This window comes from Cololabis saira, chromosome 16, assembly GCF_033807715.1.
Source record: "Cololabis saira isolate AMF1-May2022 chromosome 16, fColSai1.1, whole genome shotgun sequence".
Classification (NCBI taxonomy): Eukaryota; Metazoa; Chordata; class Actinopteri; order Beloniformes; family Belonidae; genus Cololabis; species Cololabis saira.
The window spans coordinates 26,552,502-26,571,845 of NC_084602.1; the positions used below are offsets into that span (position 1 = coordinate 26,552,502).

The 19,344-nt window shown below is 39.1% G+C and overlaps 2 protein-coding genes across 2 annotated transcripts; both read right to left on the reverse strand.

The window, feature by feature from the left end:
• Positions 1-621: 621 nt before the first annotated feature.
• Positions 622-6,340, reverse strand: LOC133462162 (zona pellucida sperm-binding protein 3-like). Its single transcript, XM_061743303.1, has 9 exons — positions 6,325-6,340; positions 4,331-4,662; positions 2,310-2,422; positions 2,115-2,221; positions 1,830-2,004; positions 1,627-1,741; positions 1,479-1,558; positions 1,300-1,388; positions 622-1,205 (listed from the first exon to the last, which is right to left on the reverse strand). Exons 1-9 carry the CDS (start codon positions 6,338-6,340, stop codon positions 622-624), a joined length of 1,611 nt encoding a protein of 536 aa, XP_061599287.1.
• On the reverse strand, positions 6,162-18,753 carry LOC133461953 (sodium-dependent lysophosphatidylcholine symporter 1-B-like). Its single transcript, XM_061742989.1, has 14 exons — positions 18,617-18,753; positions 13,759-13,887; positions 13,247-13,371; positions 12,123-12,246; positions 11,977-12,055; positions 11,752-11,897; positions 11,561-11,651; positions 10,798-10,916; positions 10,599-10,682; positions 9,114-9,197; positions 8,806-8,918; positions 8,574-8,717; positions 7,510-7,686; positions 6,162-7,373 (listed from the first exon to the last, which is right to left on the reverse strand). The coding sequence occupies exons 1-14, from the start codon at positions 18,689-18,691 to the stop codon at positions 7,340-7,342; spliced, it is 1,524 nt and encodes a 507-aa protein (XP_061598973.1). The 5' UTR covers positions 18,692-18,753; the 3' UTR covers positions 6,162-7,339.
• Positions 18,754-19,344: the final 591 nt, after the last annotated feature.

Sequence of the window (19,344 nt, forward strand, 5' to 3'; positions counted from 1 at the left end):
ATAAGCATACCAAAGTAATATTAACTTAGTGTATTAATGGGAAAGTTTGCATCAATATAGTGTGCACCCTTTGATGTAGTCGACTTGTATGCCCTTCTCTCCCTCAAAACTAGCCAGCATTTATCCATGCTGGACCCTCCTATGTGATTTCTTGCTTGTATTCTCTCAGATGCGAGTTTGCTCTGGATAAAAGCGTCTAATAAAAAACAAAACAACTTACTAATTTCATATTGGTCCCCAACAAAACACCCACTACCATCCAATAATAGAGTTCCTTTAACTTCTTTCAACCAATACATGGCATGTGTCAAAACCGTGTTTCAAGTGAGGACTTCAGGCATTTTCTTTAGTCTTCACCCTTTACAGTCCATCCTCAGTTTATTAAGCTACAGTCGACAACTATTGGGGGAACATCAGAATTTCAAGTTTTGCATTTGGGAACAATATCATCCAACACGTAAAGAAAAAGGGTAATGTAGACAAAAGTATTGACACAACTGTAACTTTATTTGTAGTGTCTCAAATAAGAGAAAAAAACAGAATGGTAAGGTCAATGCAATCATATACATTTTATTGTGGTGAAATTATAAGTCAAAGAAAATACTCTATACATTGATTTAACTACCTCCATGGGAAATACCACGTCTTTTCCTCTCCATTTACAGTATCTGTCAGGCTGCTGTCATTCTTCAGCTGCACCTGAGAGTCCATCATCCTTCTACACTTGTTAGCTTTACAGTTATGCGTCCCCTTTTCTGACTCAGACGGATCCAACTGTGGTTCAGTCTGCGATGGTAACGTTTGCTCCAACTTCATCCAGCGGTGATTCATCTCACCTTCTTTCTCATTCATAGTGGTCGCTGGCTTTTCTGAGATCTCCTCGAACCTTACCTCAGCTTCTTCGGGCTGTGAAAACTCCTTCGTTCCATCTTCCCCAAATGTATTGATATTCCCCACTTTACTCTCAGTCCAGTCCTCAAATACCCTCTTCCTATAACCCAACTCATCAAGGTCCGGCTCCCTTCCAAGCTTCCGCTTCTCAATCTCAGCAGCATCATGCTTTTCCATATCTGCACTTTCCCAAATCTCACCATGATGCATCTCAGCATCTTCCTTTCTCTTGACTGCCGAAGGACCGACTGATAAGCTGTCCTCTGCAGTGTACAGATGATCCGAAACCAGTAACGGCCTACTACTGGCAGAGCCTTTGGGGATTTGGAGAGAATAAAGGATCAGATACCACTGTTTAGGCATATTCTAAGTTTAGAGTACAAAAATGTTCTCCATAGGCCGACAGACCTTCCATCAAGGCTCTCCGGGGTTTAGAGGTGACACATCTTGACTCGCAGCATTCACATATTGAGTCATCACCAGAGAGAGCTCTCCAGCTGTCAAAGCAGAGAAAAGTATATTCTTGAAAAATGACCAATTTATTGTGCAAAAATCCGCACTTTTGGCTTGAAAACCCAATCACTCACCTGTGGTCTTTGTAGGTGCAGGATTTGTGTGCCGGTCCTGGTCCTTCTGATGTAACTAGCACTTTGCAGTGAATGCTGACCTAAGATGCAAACAAATAAGCCACCGTTGCTCATGGTGACCACAAAAATGTAGGTTATCCACTCTCACCTCCGTGTCTGGATCAGCTGTGAACTGGAAGGCCTTTAAGGAGAATCTCACGGTATTGTGAGTCCGAGAAACAAACTGAGAGGCCCCTGGGTCCTGCTTGCTGTCCAACATACAACTGCGGATACAAATAATGACATCTACAGTAAAAAAAACAACGAAAAAGACCAAGAGACTTGAAGTGTCCTGCTGCCCACGATACATACCCACAGTTGTCTATGATGGTGTATTTAAGAGATGACTTGGAACCACTAGATGGTGTTGCATAGCAGCTATTGATGTACAGCTTTTCTTCGGAGAGGAGTTGAGGAGCAGAGACTTGGACATTGACTGTTTGTCCAAGCAGGTATGATTGAGTCTTGGCTGGTTCCTCCCATGAATCTAAGAATCATTTGGGCATTTCACAGCAACACAACGTTACTTAAAATGTATCCAAGCTGAAGAGAAAAGCAATGAATAAAAACAGCAAGTCTAAAAAATTATACACATACCGTCCGTCAATTTGATCAGGACACCCATTGGACGCCCTTTCAGTTTTTTGTGCACAATAACAGTTTGCCATGTGGGCTGCACTGCTAGTTGGTGCACAGAGTGGTCCCTGCAGAGTGGAGGGTTATCAAAGTTATACAACATCAACCAAGTAACACAAAATCTGGTGTTTTATATAGTATTGGAGCAAGTCTAACCTTTGATAATGGCATTCAATGTTGACCTCAAGCTGGTTCGCTCTGATCGGAAGTCGTTTTGCTGAAGGTTGATAATGCAATACGTTTTTGTAGACCACATAACCACCAGACAACTGTTTAGAAAAATAAGTGGCTAAGTCGCAGATTTCAAGATTTACAGCAGCATAATTTACCCATGTTAAAATACTGGTTTCTAATTTTATTTGAAAGAATATTTGGTTACTTTTTGGAAGAGTAATCTTGGTCCTAACATCTATCATCCCTGCAACTGGCAAACACACCAAAAAAGGTAACTCTGTGTTAGCCTTTGGGCCAATCACATCAAAATAAATTGACATTTTAAATCAGCAAGACATAAAAAGCATCATAAAACTGGACTGACAATGTGAATAGGATCTCTTCAGGCAAAGCAATGTAATTCTAACTTTGGACATGTACAGAAAGTGTATAAAAAGGACTTGTTTGTACAGGTATCCCTGTTCAATCGACCACCGCATGTATAAACGATGGACACAAGAAGAATGCATGCTCTCTGCTTCCATTGATATCTGCACTGGAAGCAGAGATCATGAACTCTGTTCATAGTTTGTAACATTTGTTAAATCAATGAGGAAGGACTGATGAGGTGGCAAAGAGGAGAAAAACACCCAAACAAACCAATCCATTTGATACACAAAGTAAAAATTACCTTTGTGTGGACCCTGACCACATTTTAGTGGAATGACATTTGGCCACTTGTCAGAGGTATAAAAGGCTTTATTTTGAGGTATATCAATTTCCCTAATATTAAAATTCCAAATTTTGCTCCAAAATCATAACCCTTTCCAACTCACAACTGCTTTCAAGCAATTTTGGTCCCCACAATGTTTTCTCTCTTAGATCTACAAACAAATCGATTGTTTTAAGTTCAGAAATAACACCAGCACACTGACAAATATTGTGCTTGATCTACTTAAAAAAAAATAAGTCTTTTTGCATGAGATTATTATGAAGATCAAGAAATACTAGTCTTTGTATAAACTACTTAATTTTTTGTATGTATATAATACATTTTGCAAGTACAGTCAACTTAATTGTGTTAAGTTTATTTTATTATTATTAGTTAAGTTTACTTTATTTATCAAATTAAGTTGACTTTACTTGCAAATTAATTTTGCACATACTAAAAATGAAGTAGTTTATACAAAGACTAGTCTTTCTTGATCTACATAAAAATCTCATAAGAAAAAGTTGCCTTAATTTTTTAAAAGTAGATCAAGCAAGATATTTTCTGTTCCGTTTAGATGCATGTTTCATCTAAACGTTGGTCAATCTGCCCAATAGATTAAAATAGTTAAAAGGAAAAATAAATACAACAAGATCATTGCTTGTTGTTTGTGTGTAAATGAAAAAAGTTTACCTGGGATTACATAAATACTGCTTGTTAAGGAAAAAATGCACAATTTCTTGTTTTTTTTTTAACAAATGCAGATTAAGTTCAAAACTAGATGTATTCATGTAAAGCAACAAACTTCATTTTTAATTGTTCATATCACAGATTTAAATATACGGAAGAGTATTAGGGCCAGGCAGGAGAAAAATAAAAATATTGGAGGAGGAAGATTTTTTTTTCATTATGCACTTCGAGAAAAAAGTCGAATTGTCGAGAAAAAGTCGAAATGTCGAGATTAATGTTGAAGTACAATTTCGAGAAAAAAGTCGAAATGCCGAGAAAAAAGTCGAAATTTCGTGAATAAAGTTGAAATTTTAAGAAAAAAGGCGAAATTTCGCCTTTTTTCTCGAAACTGTATTTCAACATTATTCTCGAAATTTCGACTTTTTTCTTGACATTTCGACTTTTTTCTCGAAATTGTATTTTAACATTAAACTGGACATTTCGACTTTTTTCTCGAAGTGTACAATAAAAAAACATCTTCTCCTCTAATATTTTTTCTCCTGCATGACCCCAATACTCTTCCGTATAAATATGTTATATTTACATGCGCTTAGATTTATTTTTTTCAGTGCATAATCTAATTTACCTCACGCGCTCCATCACACGCCCTGAGGGGATACTGGAAGAGCAGGTCTCCCTGGGGTTTGAGAACACCGTTGCTCTTGCAGCTCCTGCCTAACGTCAGCTCCTGCGCGTCCGCGCCCAGGCCGTAGAAGGCTGGTTTCACGCGCAGCACAAAGTCAGACGTGGAGCAGGTGACAGAGACGTCCGGGACATCGGCTATGTCGGACTGGATCCTTGCGTCGGGCTCTACGGGAGGCCTGGACGGAGGTGTCACCGGGACCGGGGAGTGAAAAGACGCCGGAGATGGAGATGCGCTCCCGGTCCCGGAGAGCCGCGGCTGGAGAGCTCGGTCTCCTGCAGCAGACGGAGGGACCGGTGCGCCCAATTTGAAGACGTTTTGCTTTCTACTGAACGAATATTCATTTGTGTCCGCTGCAGAGGCGAATGATGTAATAAAAATATACAAAATAAAGAGATGCCACTTTGTTTTCATCGCTACAGTCTGCTGTCCTTCTTCCTTCCACTTTCAGTCCGTGCGTAAAAACCACGCCGTCACGGCTGCAGCGAATTAAACTTAAATTATGGTTCCGCAGAGCCTACGGCGTAGGGTGCGCGGCGACGCTCAACGTACGGTGTGCTTCGCCGCGTAACCTACGCCGTAGGCTCTGCGTTGGTGTAACGCGGAACCATAAATCAGCTTTCAGAGGAGATTGAAACCCAGTCCGTCGTTAAAAGGCCAGGGGCCGGATTCACAAAACATTCTTAAGAAAAAAAATCTTCTTATGTGTCATTTTTTTCTTAAGTTCAGTCTTAAGAAGAAAAAAGAGAAGAAGTCATATTCTCCAAAAAAGTTCTTAAGTATTTTCTCAACTTTCTTAAGTTTTTTCTTAAGAAAAAACTTAAGAATAAATGGTATTCTTGAAATAAAAGTTCTCAAATTTGTTCTTGACTTTTTTCTTAACTTTAAGACAACCTTGACCTGTCTTAAAATTTCTTCTGTGAAAAGGTAAGACTAATATCACCTTTTTCAACACATTTTAGACAAGTTTAGACTAGTAGGTCATAGTTTGAGGATATACTTTGTAATTAATTACACAAAGAGCCTGTTAACTGTCAGTTAGCATGTTAGTTAGCGTGGTAGTTAATTATTATTAATTTCCCCCAATAGCATTTTTTTTTGTACATTAATCTCATCCACCATAACCTTGAAAAGTTCCTGCATCTCTTTTTCTCCTTCTCCATGTTTAGTGAGTGACTGACGGTTAAGACCAAACTACCTGTATAAATGTTGTTTGTTGGCGCGTGCAATGCAATTACATATTTTAAGAAGTTCTTAAGTAGGAAAAATAAGAAATTCGTAAGAAATGACAGTTCTTAAGACGGTTCTTAAGAAAATATTGAGGAATTGCAACTAAGAACTTTCTTATGAACTTCTTCATTTTAGATCTTAAGACATTTCTTAAGATCGTTCTTAAGAACATATTGGTGAATCCGGCCCCAGGATTGCATTTGGTTTGTTTGAATTTAGTCTTACAAGCATTTCTTTTCATTGGGATTTTACAACCGAATTAATAAATTACATCTTGACTCTCTTGACCGAAGAATTTAAAGGTCAATAATGGGGATAAATCGTCTCCAAGAAAACCCAAAACAACAAAGAAGCCACGTTTCCTCATGGCAGGGTGAACTAGGCTGTCTATACAAATCAATACCAATCTCTATAATCAAATATATCCAGCAACTAAGAAATAAATGTATGTATCATCTGAAACAGATGACAACGTATAACAAAATAAAAAGGAAAATATGCCCATTTCATTCACCAACTTAAACAGTACATCAAGTTATCTCTTTAGATTTCTTTATTTGTTATCATGATCAGAATTGGAAAGTTCAAACAATTCATACACGAGCCTGAGTTTGTGGATGAAAAGGACAAAACATAAATATTAGCGTCCTCTGATCATTCTGTGCAATTTCCACGCCCTGAGGAAAAATAAAAAAAGTAGCCTATACCAAGGCACAGAGTCATTTACAGCAGCATCATGAGGGGAGAAGCAAACAGGCATCCTGTTAATAGCATAACTTCTACTTTTCCTCAAAAACAACAACAAAAAATCTTTTCATAGTTTTACAATGTACTGAGTATACTGGACTCAAACATCACTTCATTCAGTCGTCAATTATCAAGCACTCATTGTTGATACAATTATACAGAGACAAATACAACATAATGAATCATTCATTTGTTCAACAAACGAATACTAAAATAATGCATTTTTGGTTCTGGAGAGGTAAAAGTAAGCTGACTTTGCTATGGCAGCATATTCAGGTGAACAGTTGAAGCCACAAGTTCAACAGAAAATCTCATTGCAGCTAAATATACAACACATGTTTGGAACGTTTGATTCAGACATCCTTCACACAGTAATATCAGAGATACAGGGCACGTTTCTCCTCAAGGAAAAACAAGAGCACTTTTAGTTTATATAATACAGTTAAGAAATATTGCACGTCAAACATAACATAACACCCTTGTGACAGGCAACTCCTGTGAACCAGTAAATAAAGGCTACCTAACAAACCATAGCACAAGTTACATCTGTAACCAGACATCGAGAATAAAGAGAGGTTACACAGGAGGAAAAACAACAGAAAGGAAGCTGGCAAGTACTTCCAAATACATAAAAACAAAACCAAACAAAACAAAAACAGTTAATGCCAAAGGTCTCTAAATCTTGCAATGTGTCTTTAGAAATGTGAGAGGTTCCCTACTAGAGAGATATACAAATATTTATGAATTAAAGCAAATATATTTAAAAAAAAGTTAGCCGAGCTTTGTCTTTATGCTCAAAAATGTGTGAATTTGTTTATGTTCTTCTCACCCCAGCCACCCACTAGAGGGAGCTGTAAACCTTTAGATTCATTGTTAGAAGCAGGTTAATGCTGAAATGTGACGTCGTCAGGGCTGATCTGCTGGCGTTTGTTTGGCAGGGAAAGTTGTGGTATGTTTGTAATGAAGCAGCAGTAGTTACGCGGGGCTGCTCAGTTCAGACTCACAATCCCTGTTAAAAGACACAAAGAGAGCCAGAAGTTACAAAAATCAACTTGGGAGTGACGAAACATGATTTCTAATAAATATTGTACAACTGAAATTATGATAAAGCCTGCTCTGAAATATATGTGGGTCTTATTTCTCACTTCATTTCCTGCAGTAGCTTGCAATTGCCTTTCCTCCTCTCTTCATTAATAGGATATGTCTTCAGTATGAGCAGGCCGACAGCGATAAGCACGATGGGGACGGGACAGATCAGCATCTTCAGGGTTAAATTGACCGTCTCAGGCTGCGAGCAGCTCCCAGTCACATAGCCGGCAAATCTGTTGGCAAAAAAGTGTACAAACAGTGAGGGGGGTAAAAAAAAAATCAGTTGAACTGCAGTTTAGCAAAGTGGGTCATTAAAAAATCTGTGATTGTTTACTACATGAGTAATTGAGGGAATCTTAAAAATTATATCAGTGCAGAAGTGTCAAAAGTATTCACATTCATTACTCAGGTAGAAGTATAGATACTAGAGTTTAAAAATACTCCTGTAGAAGTTGAAGTATCAACTCAAGTTTTTTACTCAAGTAAAAGTATAAAAGTACTGGTTTCAAAGCCACTTAAAGTATAAAAGGAAAAGGAATGTAAGGGGGAAAAAACCATTAAGGACAAAAGCCATTGAAAATGAATGTATCTTAGTATAATGCAAATATATTAAAGAACCATATATGTGTACTATTGAGCATTAACATGTGTTTCAGAGAGCATAAGATATGATGACTAGTTGCCTATAAGTATTGTAATGGTGCAAAAAGTCAAACTTCAGAGGCATGTTATCTTTTATCCTAACCTTTATTGGAATGTACATCCAAGTTTAGTTGCAGGAATCTGAGGGAACGGATGTAAGAACAAAACTGGACAAGAACATCTGCCACAACCACAACCAAATTCACTCTATCCGGATGGAGCAATTTAACTGGATAGTTTTTTTTTAAAGGCTGAAATGAAATAGAGTAACAAGGCTGTTTTTAAAATGTAAGGAGTAAAAAGTACAGATAATTGCGTGAAAATGTAAGGAGTAAAAGTAAAAAGTCGTCTGAAAAATAATTACTCCAGTGAAGTATAGATAACCAAAATTTCTACTTAAGTAAGGTAACAAAGTATTTGTACTTTGTTACTTGACATCTCTGCATCAGTGACACAAAAATCACCCCCATAAACCTACTTTAAGCACAGAGTAGAGACACCCAGAGACAATCCGGAGGAAAACTTGATGAAGAACACGTAGTAGGAGTAGAAAAGAGCTTCGTGGCCACAGATGCCTGGGTTTTGAACTTTGAAGTCATCGACTACATCGGGAAGCATTGACCTGAAAGAACAAGCGGCACTTAGAAGGAAGCTTAAGACATAAACCCCACATTTGAGAGGAGTGACTTGGTGGATGAACGTTTGCTCACCAAGGCAGGAGAAACGTTGATGCAACACTCACACCAGCTCCCAGGGAGGCCAGGTAAGAGACGGTCACGTTGCTCTCAGCAGAAACCAGCAGGATCATGAACGGCACCACCCACTGCAGGAAGAGGCAGAGAGGTGTCAGTGGTTCTGTTAAGAAATGACCCCCACCCCCCACACACACACCTCCAACCCCACTCCCACTGCTTGAGTTTTTAACTGAACTCACTTTTCTGACCTCTTCCTGTAAACAGAATTGATTCAAAATCTAGCTCCAACTTTGGTCTGTGAGACACAAACAGCTGATACGTACCAAGACACCAGAGTAAACCGCTGTCTTCTTCCCGAACCGGGTCAGAAACCACTGCCACCATGGGATGGCTATAGTCCCAGACAGCTAGAGGATTCATGACAAAGAGACATTAATGCTGCAATTCTCCTGAAGATAGAAAGATGTAAGGAAAAAAAAAACCCAAACCATTGAAACAAGGTTGACAAATATATTAGATTGATATGTTTTCCTTCTCTCAGATCCAGGAGAACCTGGTTAACAGGTACTAGATGGTCCAACTTAAGATGTGAACTTTCCTTTCTACTGAGACGGCAGCAAAGTTACCTTCCAACTAACGATGTTAGGAAAAAAGAGCCCTGACTAAAGCGTGAATTAGTAAATATTAATTGTCCTAAATGTAAATCCAGTAGCAGAAAATATGTTTCATAAATTGTTGAATGTATAAAGACAGCGTCACTTACGCTTAGTCTCATCACTTCAATACAAGAAACTACTTAATATGTAGCTGTATAGATTAGTTGGTTAAATATGGTGTAAGTGTGTTTACTTTTATTGCCATGCATCATCAATAATAATAGTAGTAATAATAATAATAGTTAATAATAATAATAATAGTTAATAATAAATCTCTACACTGCAACACCCTTCTCTCGACTGAGGCTCTGTGTATTTTATTGCTCGCTCCATTTGTATCTGCTAGTCCAAATTCCTGTGTAGAAGTTTTAACTTGAATGCCCTTAAAGTCGGAACTCAGCCTCACCTACCCCAACTCAGAATCCAACAAAAAATACTTAAATCAACAAAGTAGACACTCAATTTGATTTAAAAGAAAAAAAGAATAAGAAAAGATTGTTATGAATAGTCAAATAAACTGACAAAATAAGGAAGATATTCACATAGCAGTATTTACTTTTCATCCGTGGATGTTTTGCTTCACTCTATTTGGGGAAAGAAACTGAAAAAATAAAAAGACCATGTAGGGAGGAATCAAAATAAAACGTGTTTTAGGAAGGGGTTCTTGGCCAGACTTGAACCAGATATGGTATATTTGGCCTTATATAAAGCAGTTTATTAAAAACCAGAATAACTAACTTCATCTGGGAGCAAATCCCCTGCTCTTACTAATACAAGCTGGAGCCATTTCTTTAGTGCTCCAAGCCAGAAGGAAAACAGCAGAGCAGAGAGCAGCGTAAGGAGCACGGAAAAAAGAGCGCATAGTTTCAATGAACGGTTTGTCAGGCAACAGAAGCTGAACTGTGTGCCCGTCTCTCCTGCAGCTAACAAAGTTTGTGTGTGTAACATACAGCTCAGGGATCGTAATTGAGTCCTCCTTGGCCCTCCTGGCCTTAGAGCCATCTGTATGGAAAGGTCTCAAAAGAAGACCCAATAGCTATTTTCCTGAATCAGACATTACTGACGTCCTCTAAATCTCCCCATAAATCCCATCCTGATGAGAGGCGATACAGGATCATTCAGCCTTCTTTGAGGTGGTGGGGGAAATCTCACCATGATGACCAGCAGAATATTTTGGAAGTCTTTTCTTTGGCCGAGGGCATAGGTGATGAAAAGGGCAAAGTTTCCCTGCATCAGCTGTGAAGAAAAAGGAAATAAGATGAGAAACCCAATACAAGTATCTAATCATTTCCAATTATATGTCAAAAATATGTTCTATACAAGTCAATAGTACATGATAATGGACTATTACCATGAAAGCCAGAGACGTGAAGAGGAAACCAAAGATGAGCCTGATGTACGGTCCGTGACTCAGGATCATTAACAGGCCCCGACGGAAGCTGAGGGGCTCTGCCTCTTTCTGCCCAATCCCTACAATCCAACATGGACAAAGAGAAAGTATAACAAACGATAGAAAAGTGGAAATTTTTCCTGAGGCACAAAAACAACCATCATGAGGGCTAATGATCGGTTACTTTTCTGTCCACAAAGTTTCTATCTGGAAAAGTAAATGAAGTCCTTGCAAGCTTGTGGCCTTAAATGTCTTGATTCCTTTGAATAGTCATACACAATGTTTAAATCTTTAAATGAAAGTGATAATTGCTGTCACGGGTGGTTGTATGAGGACCCAGATGCAGGAGAGTGAGAGGCAGGAGTTCCAAAAAGTCTCCAGGGCAGAACACAAACAGGAATCCAAAAAGCTATGGGAGAACATGGAGGGAGCAAACAGTACGGACTGACAGGGAGCAGGGGATGACGAGACACAGGTGTGAACAATCAGGGCAGTGGGAAAACAGGTGGGGCAGAACAGAAACACAAACTGGGGGAAATGTCAAACACTGACAGTTGCATGACATTTAGAAAGCGATTTACACAGCAAAACTCTGCATGCTTTCTCACGGACGTGAACTGCAATGACAAATGCTCTTTCAATTCCAGCCACAGAAAGGCGATTGTCTGCTGTTGGGCCGAACCGTATCAGCTCTCATGACGGTTAGATTCTCATGGTTTCCTACCTTTTAGTTCCTTCACGCCCAAAAACAAGCCTGCAGCACACAGCAGGTAGATGATGCAGATGACTGCTGAAGCTAAGAAGTACGCTTGTTTCTAATGACAGAAAAGACAGGGTTGTCTTAAAATAACAGACTTGGATACGCACACCATTTACATGTCCCGGTTAAAGTGGGCTTTCAAAGATAGACTTTACCGTTTCATCCAGTGAAGCGATGGTCCCGTTCATTCTGGACGAGTTTGTGCTGTTGGTGTCGTCAGTGGGACAACTGGAGACGCGGCCAACGATCTGTCCCTGGATGGCGGTGGCCAGGACCGTGCCCAGCATCTCCACCGTCATGCCTGAGACAAACAGGGAGGGAGCGTCAACAAAGACGAGACAAATGGAGGGAAATTTACCAGCACAGGTGGTCTGACATACGATAGGCAGTGGCCGAGTCCCGCTCTTTCTGGTCACTGCTGATGAACATGGTGAGGGAAGAATACGGCACGTGGAAGCACTGCAAGCGGACACAAAATCAGGGCGATGTAAACGGCGTGACGCCGGGGACCGAATGAGGTACTGACCGTTAGCATCGACTGGAAGAGGCAGTACAGCACCAAGTACCAGATAACATTTGCTTCCTCAAAAGGAGGCACAAACCAGATCAGGAAGTATGTCAGCACCGCGAATGGAGTGGAGCCAATGATCCTGGGTGGACGGGAAAAGCAAAACACAGACAACAGCACATTTACAAAACAGTTCAGGGGTAAATGTGGTACATTATTTTCATCCTGTTTAGCCGCTGATCACGGTGTTGACAATTTCTCCGCTATAAGAGTGTGTTTAATAAATTCAGCATACAGTTTGTTGTTTTTTTTTTTGCATAAATTGTCTGAATGTTCCAGGACCAACATACATCAGGGACCTCCTGACCCAGTATGGACCTTCCAGAGCCCTCAGGTCATCTGGATCTGGTTTCTTATCAGTTCCCAGAGTCAGAACCAGACATAGAGAAGCTGCCTTGAGCTTCTATGCTCCACATGTCTGGAACAAACTCCCAGAAAACTTCTGATCAGCTGAAACACTCAGTTTATTTAAATCCAGGTTGAAGACCCACCTGTTCTCAGCTGCATTTGAATAAAGCTCAAAATCTGCACTGGTACGTTTGAATTTGAGTTTCAAAACGTCTATTGTTCTTCTTTTTTGTTTAACTTTTAAATCATACATTTTACTTTTACTATGTGATGTTTTCATGTCTTTTAATGCCCTTTGAATCACCTTGTTGTTGAATTGTGCTATACAAGTAAACCTGCTTTGCCTTTCCTATACAGATCACTTACAGTCACTCTTTTTTCTACCATCTTCCTGCTGCTTTTGTGAATAATACGCCAAATATTTACGTGTCAGTTTGTTTGTCAGGAAAACAGGAATGGGCTGATCCACTTCCCACTTGACTACACATCTAACTCTCTTCTCGGCTTTGAGATGACCCACTGAGGTCAGTCAACCGGTGCCACTTCAGCTGCAGGGAATAACACCTTTTAAATGTCCTTTCTTCCTCCTTACCATCCTCTTTATCCTTGCTGCTATGCTAAACTCACGAGCAGCTTATCAATCTGTTTGACTCGCACGTTTCCTCCACTCCACATCCTGGTCTTTTTATTTCTCAGTATCGTCTTTCCATTAAGAAACTGAACCAGAATTCTACCAGGGCATCATGCGGCCGATTCTGGTCCATCTGCTGCGGCACACCAGGAACCCCACGACTGGGTCGGTCACAGCATCCCAGGCCCTGCCCACGAACAGGATGATGGAGGCATAGAAAGGATCCAGCTAGAGGAAGAATAAAAATATATAAAACGTTTAAAAGCTAAACAACAACAGACCAAGTTTGACTGACAACTGTAGAGCAGAGGTAGATGAACTGACAAGAGGAGGAAGCTGGAAGTAAATCGGTGTGTGTTTCTACTGGGGAAATTATGTACTGATAATAAACCTAGCATACTTTAAATAATCTATTTCTGGTGATTAATCATACAGCTAATCTGATAATCTCATTTAATTTCTGGTTCTCATCAAAGTAGTTATGTAACCAGGCTGCCTTTATGAACCAGGAGTTTATAAATACTATTACCCAGGTTTGGATGATAATTACAAAGAATACAGGTGATAGTGATGGTGATTCCACCTGCGCACCATCCTCCTGTTTTTGTCAATCACCTGTGCCACATCAAGCAGGAAGATCTGGAGGAAGAAACCCAACACACAGCCCGTGATTTGGTATGGAGCTCCTCCTATGGCAAATGCCAATTTACTCCACACAGACAGCCGGGTTCTCTGCTCCATTGGCTGAAAGACAAAAATTTAGAGATTTAATGCCTTTAATTTGGCTTAGAAACAGTTTTCTATCTCTGCCTGGGAAAACTGGTTTTGCACCATTTGGGTTTTCAGGGCCCTCCTGGGTACCAAACCAACAGCAGGGTTTTAGCTGAACATTACTGTAGTGGGTGATAATGGAAACATACATAAACGGTCGGAGCTCCATGAAGACGACTCTAGATATCTGCTAATGGAAAATACAGCTTTTATATTAATAAAGTCCCAAACCTGGATAAATGTAGAGGTATGTAGCAGGAAGGGTGTTCTGACGAGTTATGCTATTCATCAAAAACCGCTGTCTAATGTGCGGATGTCTGCATTCATAATCGTAACAATACATACAACAAAACATTCCTACCAATTAAACAGCCTAACTTGAAGAGTTTGTGGATATTGCTTTAAGGTGGTGCAACAAAAAGTAAAAATGTTAAAAGCTGTAAGGCGTTGGTTTCTAATCAGTTTTTTCCAACACATAACACTTGTTAAATTAATTCAAATCTAAAACCATCAGTACTTTATTTTCCTTAAATAAAATGACAGGCATTTGGGAACAAACAGTTGGACGTGGCAGAATGTGTTTGTGCATTTGAACAAAGAATGACACAAAGGTCAAAAATCAAATTAATATGTGAAACACGATGATCCAAAAAAAACAACGCTCAAAACCATGATCGGTCTCCAAGGAGAACACCTCCCTACTTCCATCTCCAGAGATGTCCTTTTTCAGCCCCCACAGAAGCCTGCAGAGACTGATAGTTAGACATCGCTACCTAGTTTCATGAGCATTGATTGCTTCTGTCTGGTTTTTCGGTCTGATTCTGTATTAGATCACAGACATAAAAACCCACCTTGTTACCATACAAACACAAAAAACCCAGAAATAATTAAATGTGTAAATAAGTAAGTAAAAAAGCAAATAAATAATTTATGACCTATTCATTTTTATATTGAATTATGTAGGCACTGAAACTATTGCACACTTAGGTGTGTATTCAGCTCTTGCAGCAGGATCTTGAAATCAGGATGTAGCCAGCAGAGTTTCATCAGCTGCACACAATCGGAAAATCCATTAACACCACAGAACAACAAAATGAAATGCCACAAATGAACTATGTCCTCTAGTGTATTCTTTCCAGCCAAATCCTCAAAACATTTCATTACCAGACTGGATAACCCCATCCAACTAAAAAGGAAACTCAAGGTAAATAAAGACTCACCCACAATTAACCTTTGAGGGAAGATTCCCAAACTAAATGAACAACTCTGCATTTCAAGATGCACTTTGTCATTTTTACAACTTCAGAAACATAAACTGCTTTCTTTTCTTTTTTTTTACATGTTCAGCAATTCTAAGCCACACTATTTTCAAGTGTGTAGTTATACCAGCTGGACATCCTGAATCTGACCTGCTGGATCAGACCAAATAATGTTGCTGAAATGAATCAATTTCTGAATATAGCTGCAGATTTATCCTTGTCACCTGATCGGTTCAGCTCTGACGTTGTAATTAAGGTACTTTCTTTGTCAGAGTCCTCTTTAGAAGAATCCAAAACCAGTGTTTTTTTGTTTGCCTGTGATATTGCTCACAAAGAGCAATCATTAAGCAGCAATACTGTGGACTGGACATGTCAGCCAGTGGATAAAATACAGCACAGCCACACTTTTTCAGTCTAAATACCTGAAAGTGGAATGTTCTGAAAACTATTACAAACACGGCTGTTACCTAATGTGTCTAAATACGCAGAGACTGGTTTCCAACCAATTATTTTAACATTATCAATACCATGATTTAAAATGTGCTCTTATTCAGATACCGAAATGGTTTCTGCAGCACTCAAAATGACAATATCACATGGTCCCGTCCCTTTAAAACCAGTGTATCGGGCTCACCAAAACAGCCCGAGCCAGTGGAGAAGTCGGGGTAAAATAAAAAACTGAACACAGGAAATCACACAAAACTGAAGGCTGGGATCCCTCAATCAATTTAAATCAGTACCATAAGATTTGCTTGACAAATCATTTTTACAACTGAAGAAATATAAGCTGAACCCGAAGGTCAAGGTTAGGTCTTTAGCTTTGAAAAGGAATACATTTTTTTCAAAATAAAAGTTAATTAAAAATTATAGCATTTCAAATATCAACTTTATACATCATTTCATGTTTTACCTTTATTGTTTCAGGGACAGATTTTGTGTTGTAAGAGTCAGATATTTAAAAGGAAAAAGTACATATTTTTGAGACATTCCCTTTACATGTCTCCTTCAGGAAACCTGAGGAATGGAGCATTTAAAAATAACACTGATGATAAACCAAACCAAACTATACTTCGGGTTCCAACATTTTCCACCCCAAAAAAAGTACTGAACGCAGCAGAACATCAACATCAAGCTGGTGTCCTCTCCACGTTCGTTTTTTTTAATAAATACACTTAGGAATCATTACAAACATCTTAAAGTGGATTTACTTTTGTGATGTAGCGACATAAACAAAAGATTAATTCAATTAAAAGGTTTAACATGTTAAACTTTAAATATATGCAAGCTGCTTAGTTCTCACAAGTATATTTCTCAGCTGTCAAACCAGTACCAGTTTTAACTAAAATATATGAATATTGTGTTTAAGCTATGGGTTACTTCTTAAAAAAAGTCAGTGAAGTAACAGGATGGGATTTGTTTAACTTTGGAGGAAGTGAAACGAAGGAAAAGTTGAAAAGGGACTTTTCTCACCAACAAACTAACGGTGGAAAGTTTCCCCAAGTCTTGGGAAAAGACAAACCCTTGATGTGGATGACGTGCAGCAACACAGTGGCAGTAAAAGTACATGAACCCCTTGGACTTCACTGGTTTAATGCCGTATATGTGTTCTGATCTTCATCTAAGTCACAGTCATATCCAAACAATGTGCTTAAACTGATCATTCATTTATTAAACACAACCATTCAACTGGTAGGGAAAGAAATTGAACCCTTGGAATTGATAGCTGGTCAAACATCCTTTGCATCAATAACGTTAAGTTAGCCTTTTACTGACTATGTTCAACATTTAGGACATATTTCTGACCATTTCTCTTTCAAGAGCTGCTTTTGCTCAGCCACAATTGTATTTGTGGCTCTTGTGAGGTCATTTCCCACTTCTAGAGGTGGGGTTTCCTTTTTCTGATGACAATCTGAATTGGATTTTCATTGATGATTAAGGGCCTCATGCTGCTGCTTGTCTTTTTAGCTTTTTCCACTATGTTTGTCTGTTAGTGTGATGTACATGAATCACATGATACGGCAAATGAATGCAAAGAACCAGTCAAGTCAAGGGGCTTCCTATATTTTCTTCTGCTACCATTTGTTAATGGACTAGACCAGTGTTTCCCAACCTCGGTCCTCAAACTCCACTGTCCTGCATGTTTTAGATGTTTCCCTTCATCAACACACCTGATTCTAATTAATGGTCCTAATTAGCTTGTCATCAAGGTCTGCACAATTCTGTTGATGACACAGCCACTTGTATCACGGTGTGCTGAAGCAGGATAACATCTAAAACATGCAAGACAGTGGGCCTCGAGGACCAGGGTTGGGAAACACTGGCCTAGACAACTGAGATGCTTGCAGAAGTATGTGCAGATTCTTTTTCTTTTTTTGTTCTCTAGGGATCAATAAACTTTGGCTAGACTGTCAAGAGGCGGCAGTAGCTCAGCAGGTCGTCCAATGATCGAAGCATTGGCTGTTCAAACCCTGCTCACCCAGTCATCTGTGCTGTGTCCTTGGACAACACACTTCACCCTCCTTACCTCGCATTGTGGTTGCATTGGCATTATGTTGCTTTGATCAGCAGCTTTTCTTTTCTTTTTTGTTCAAAGTAACTTCCAGTGATATCAAAAAAAATGTACATTCAATTACAAATGAAGACTGCTCGGTTGCAGACAAACCATTCAAGTACCTTTACCATACTACAGATTGTACATTTGTTCACACAATACATACTATGTTCAACATTTTGAAAAAATCAGTACATAACCTATAGAAGTAGAGTCCATGTTTTGTTTTGGCCACAGCAAATATAGCTGTATCTTTCTTACTTTTCAATTTGCTGTCATGTCGTTCCACAACTTATGACTAACATTAAATTGTGATAAAATTATAGTACACATTCATCACTCAGGGGACCCTGCTCAACATCATCAGTTCACCACACACTTCTCTCTCACCAGACGAGAGAAACAGTCATAGCTGGAAGGGCACGCTGTGCAACACAGATCGGGGCATTAGCAGCACACCAGACTCTCCTTTAGTGAAACCGTCACTAGATATGAGTGGATGAACAGCGCACCTCTCACACAGTCCAATAATGTTCAGCCACTTAGGTCAGTCCACATTTACACATCCGGGATGAAAAATCTAAAATGTAGAGTGTATAAAACTGAAAAAAAAAAAAAATATATAAAACCCCAAATGAAGGAAAACTATGAAACACAAAAATCTATCCCCTTCACTCTGTATTTTTAAAAATCTTGAAATCCGCTTTTTGCGTTCTTATGTTTAAGATCAAAAGTTAACTTTCTTCAAATTCATTATATATATAAATATTGTATACATTATATATATATATATATATATATATATATATATATATATATATATATATATATATATATATATATATATATATAGAAAATCCAAAAATCCAGAAATCCAACGTATGGTACTTACCGTTTTGATATCTTCGTTTGCCAGTTTTGCTCCTGAAGGCGCATCGAGCTGCTCAGCCTCTCCCGCCTGAGGCATTTGGGAGCCGGATAACCCGCTGCTCCTCTCGGGGTCTCACTGCTGGCACAAGCGGAGCTCTGTGTTTAAACAGTCCCACGACGCTTCTTCCTCAATCTTTTATCTAGTTGGGTTGCAAACTTGTAGGTGCTTTGACGCCACCTTCTGTGCGAATCAGAAAGGAGCTCCTGCTGGCATCCACGACCACAGGACATGTTTACCACTCCTTTATTAGCAAAATCAATAGAAAGGTGGATGCATCTTGGACACAAATAAAATGAGAAACTTTAGTCAGTTTAAATATTTAAGACTGAATAATTTGAACGACTTCATTTAAAATGGAGAAATGTATGTTAATGCAACTATAACAGAAAATGTAGACCCTTCTGCGTGACTGTCGGTAGACAAGAGACAGGATGTGAGAAGTGAAACTGCAGCCACAGAACAAGAAGACATGACAAACATGGTGTAAATGACTGCAGTGGATGGATGGGGAGCTTTGAAGAGATGAGATTAGAGAAATTGTTAGATTTCTGAACCAACTGTTGGTTTGTTATGTCTGTTGTTTGACCTGTTTTAAAATAAGGAGATGACTCTGTGTGTCTGAACTATTTTTAGAAGCCAGGAACCCCCCAACCCTCCATCCCAATCCCCCAACCCCGGTTTGCTTTTAC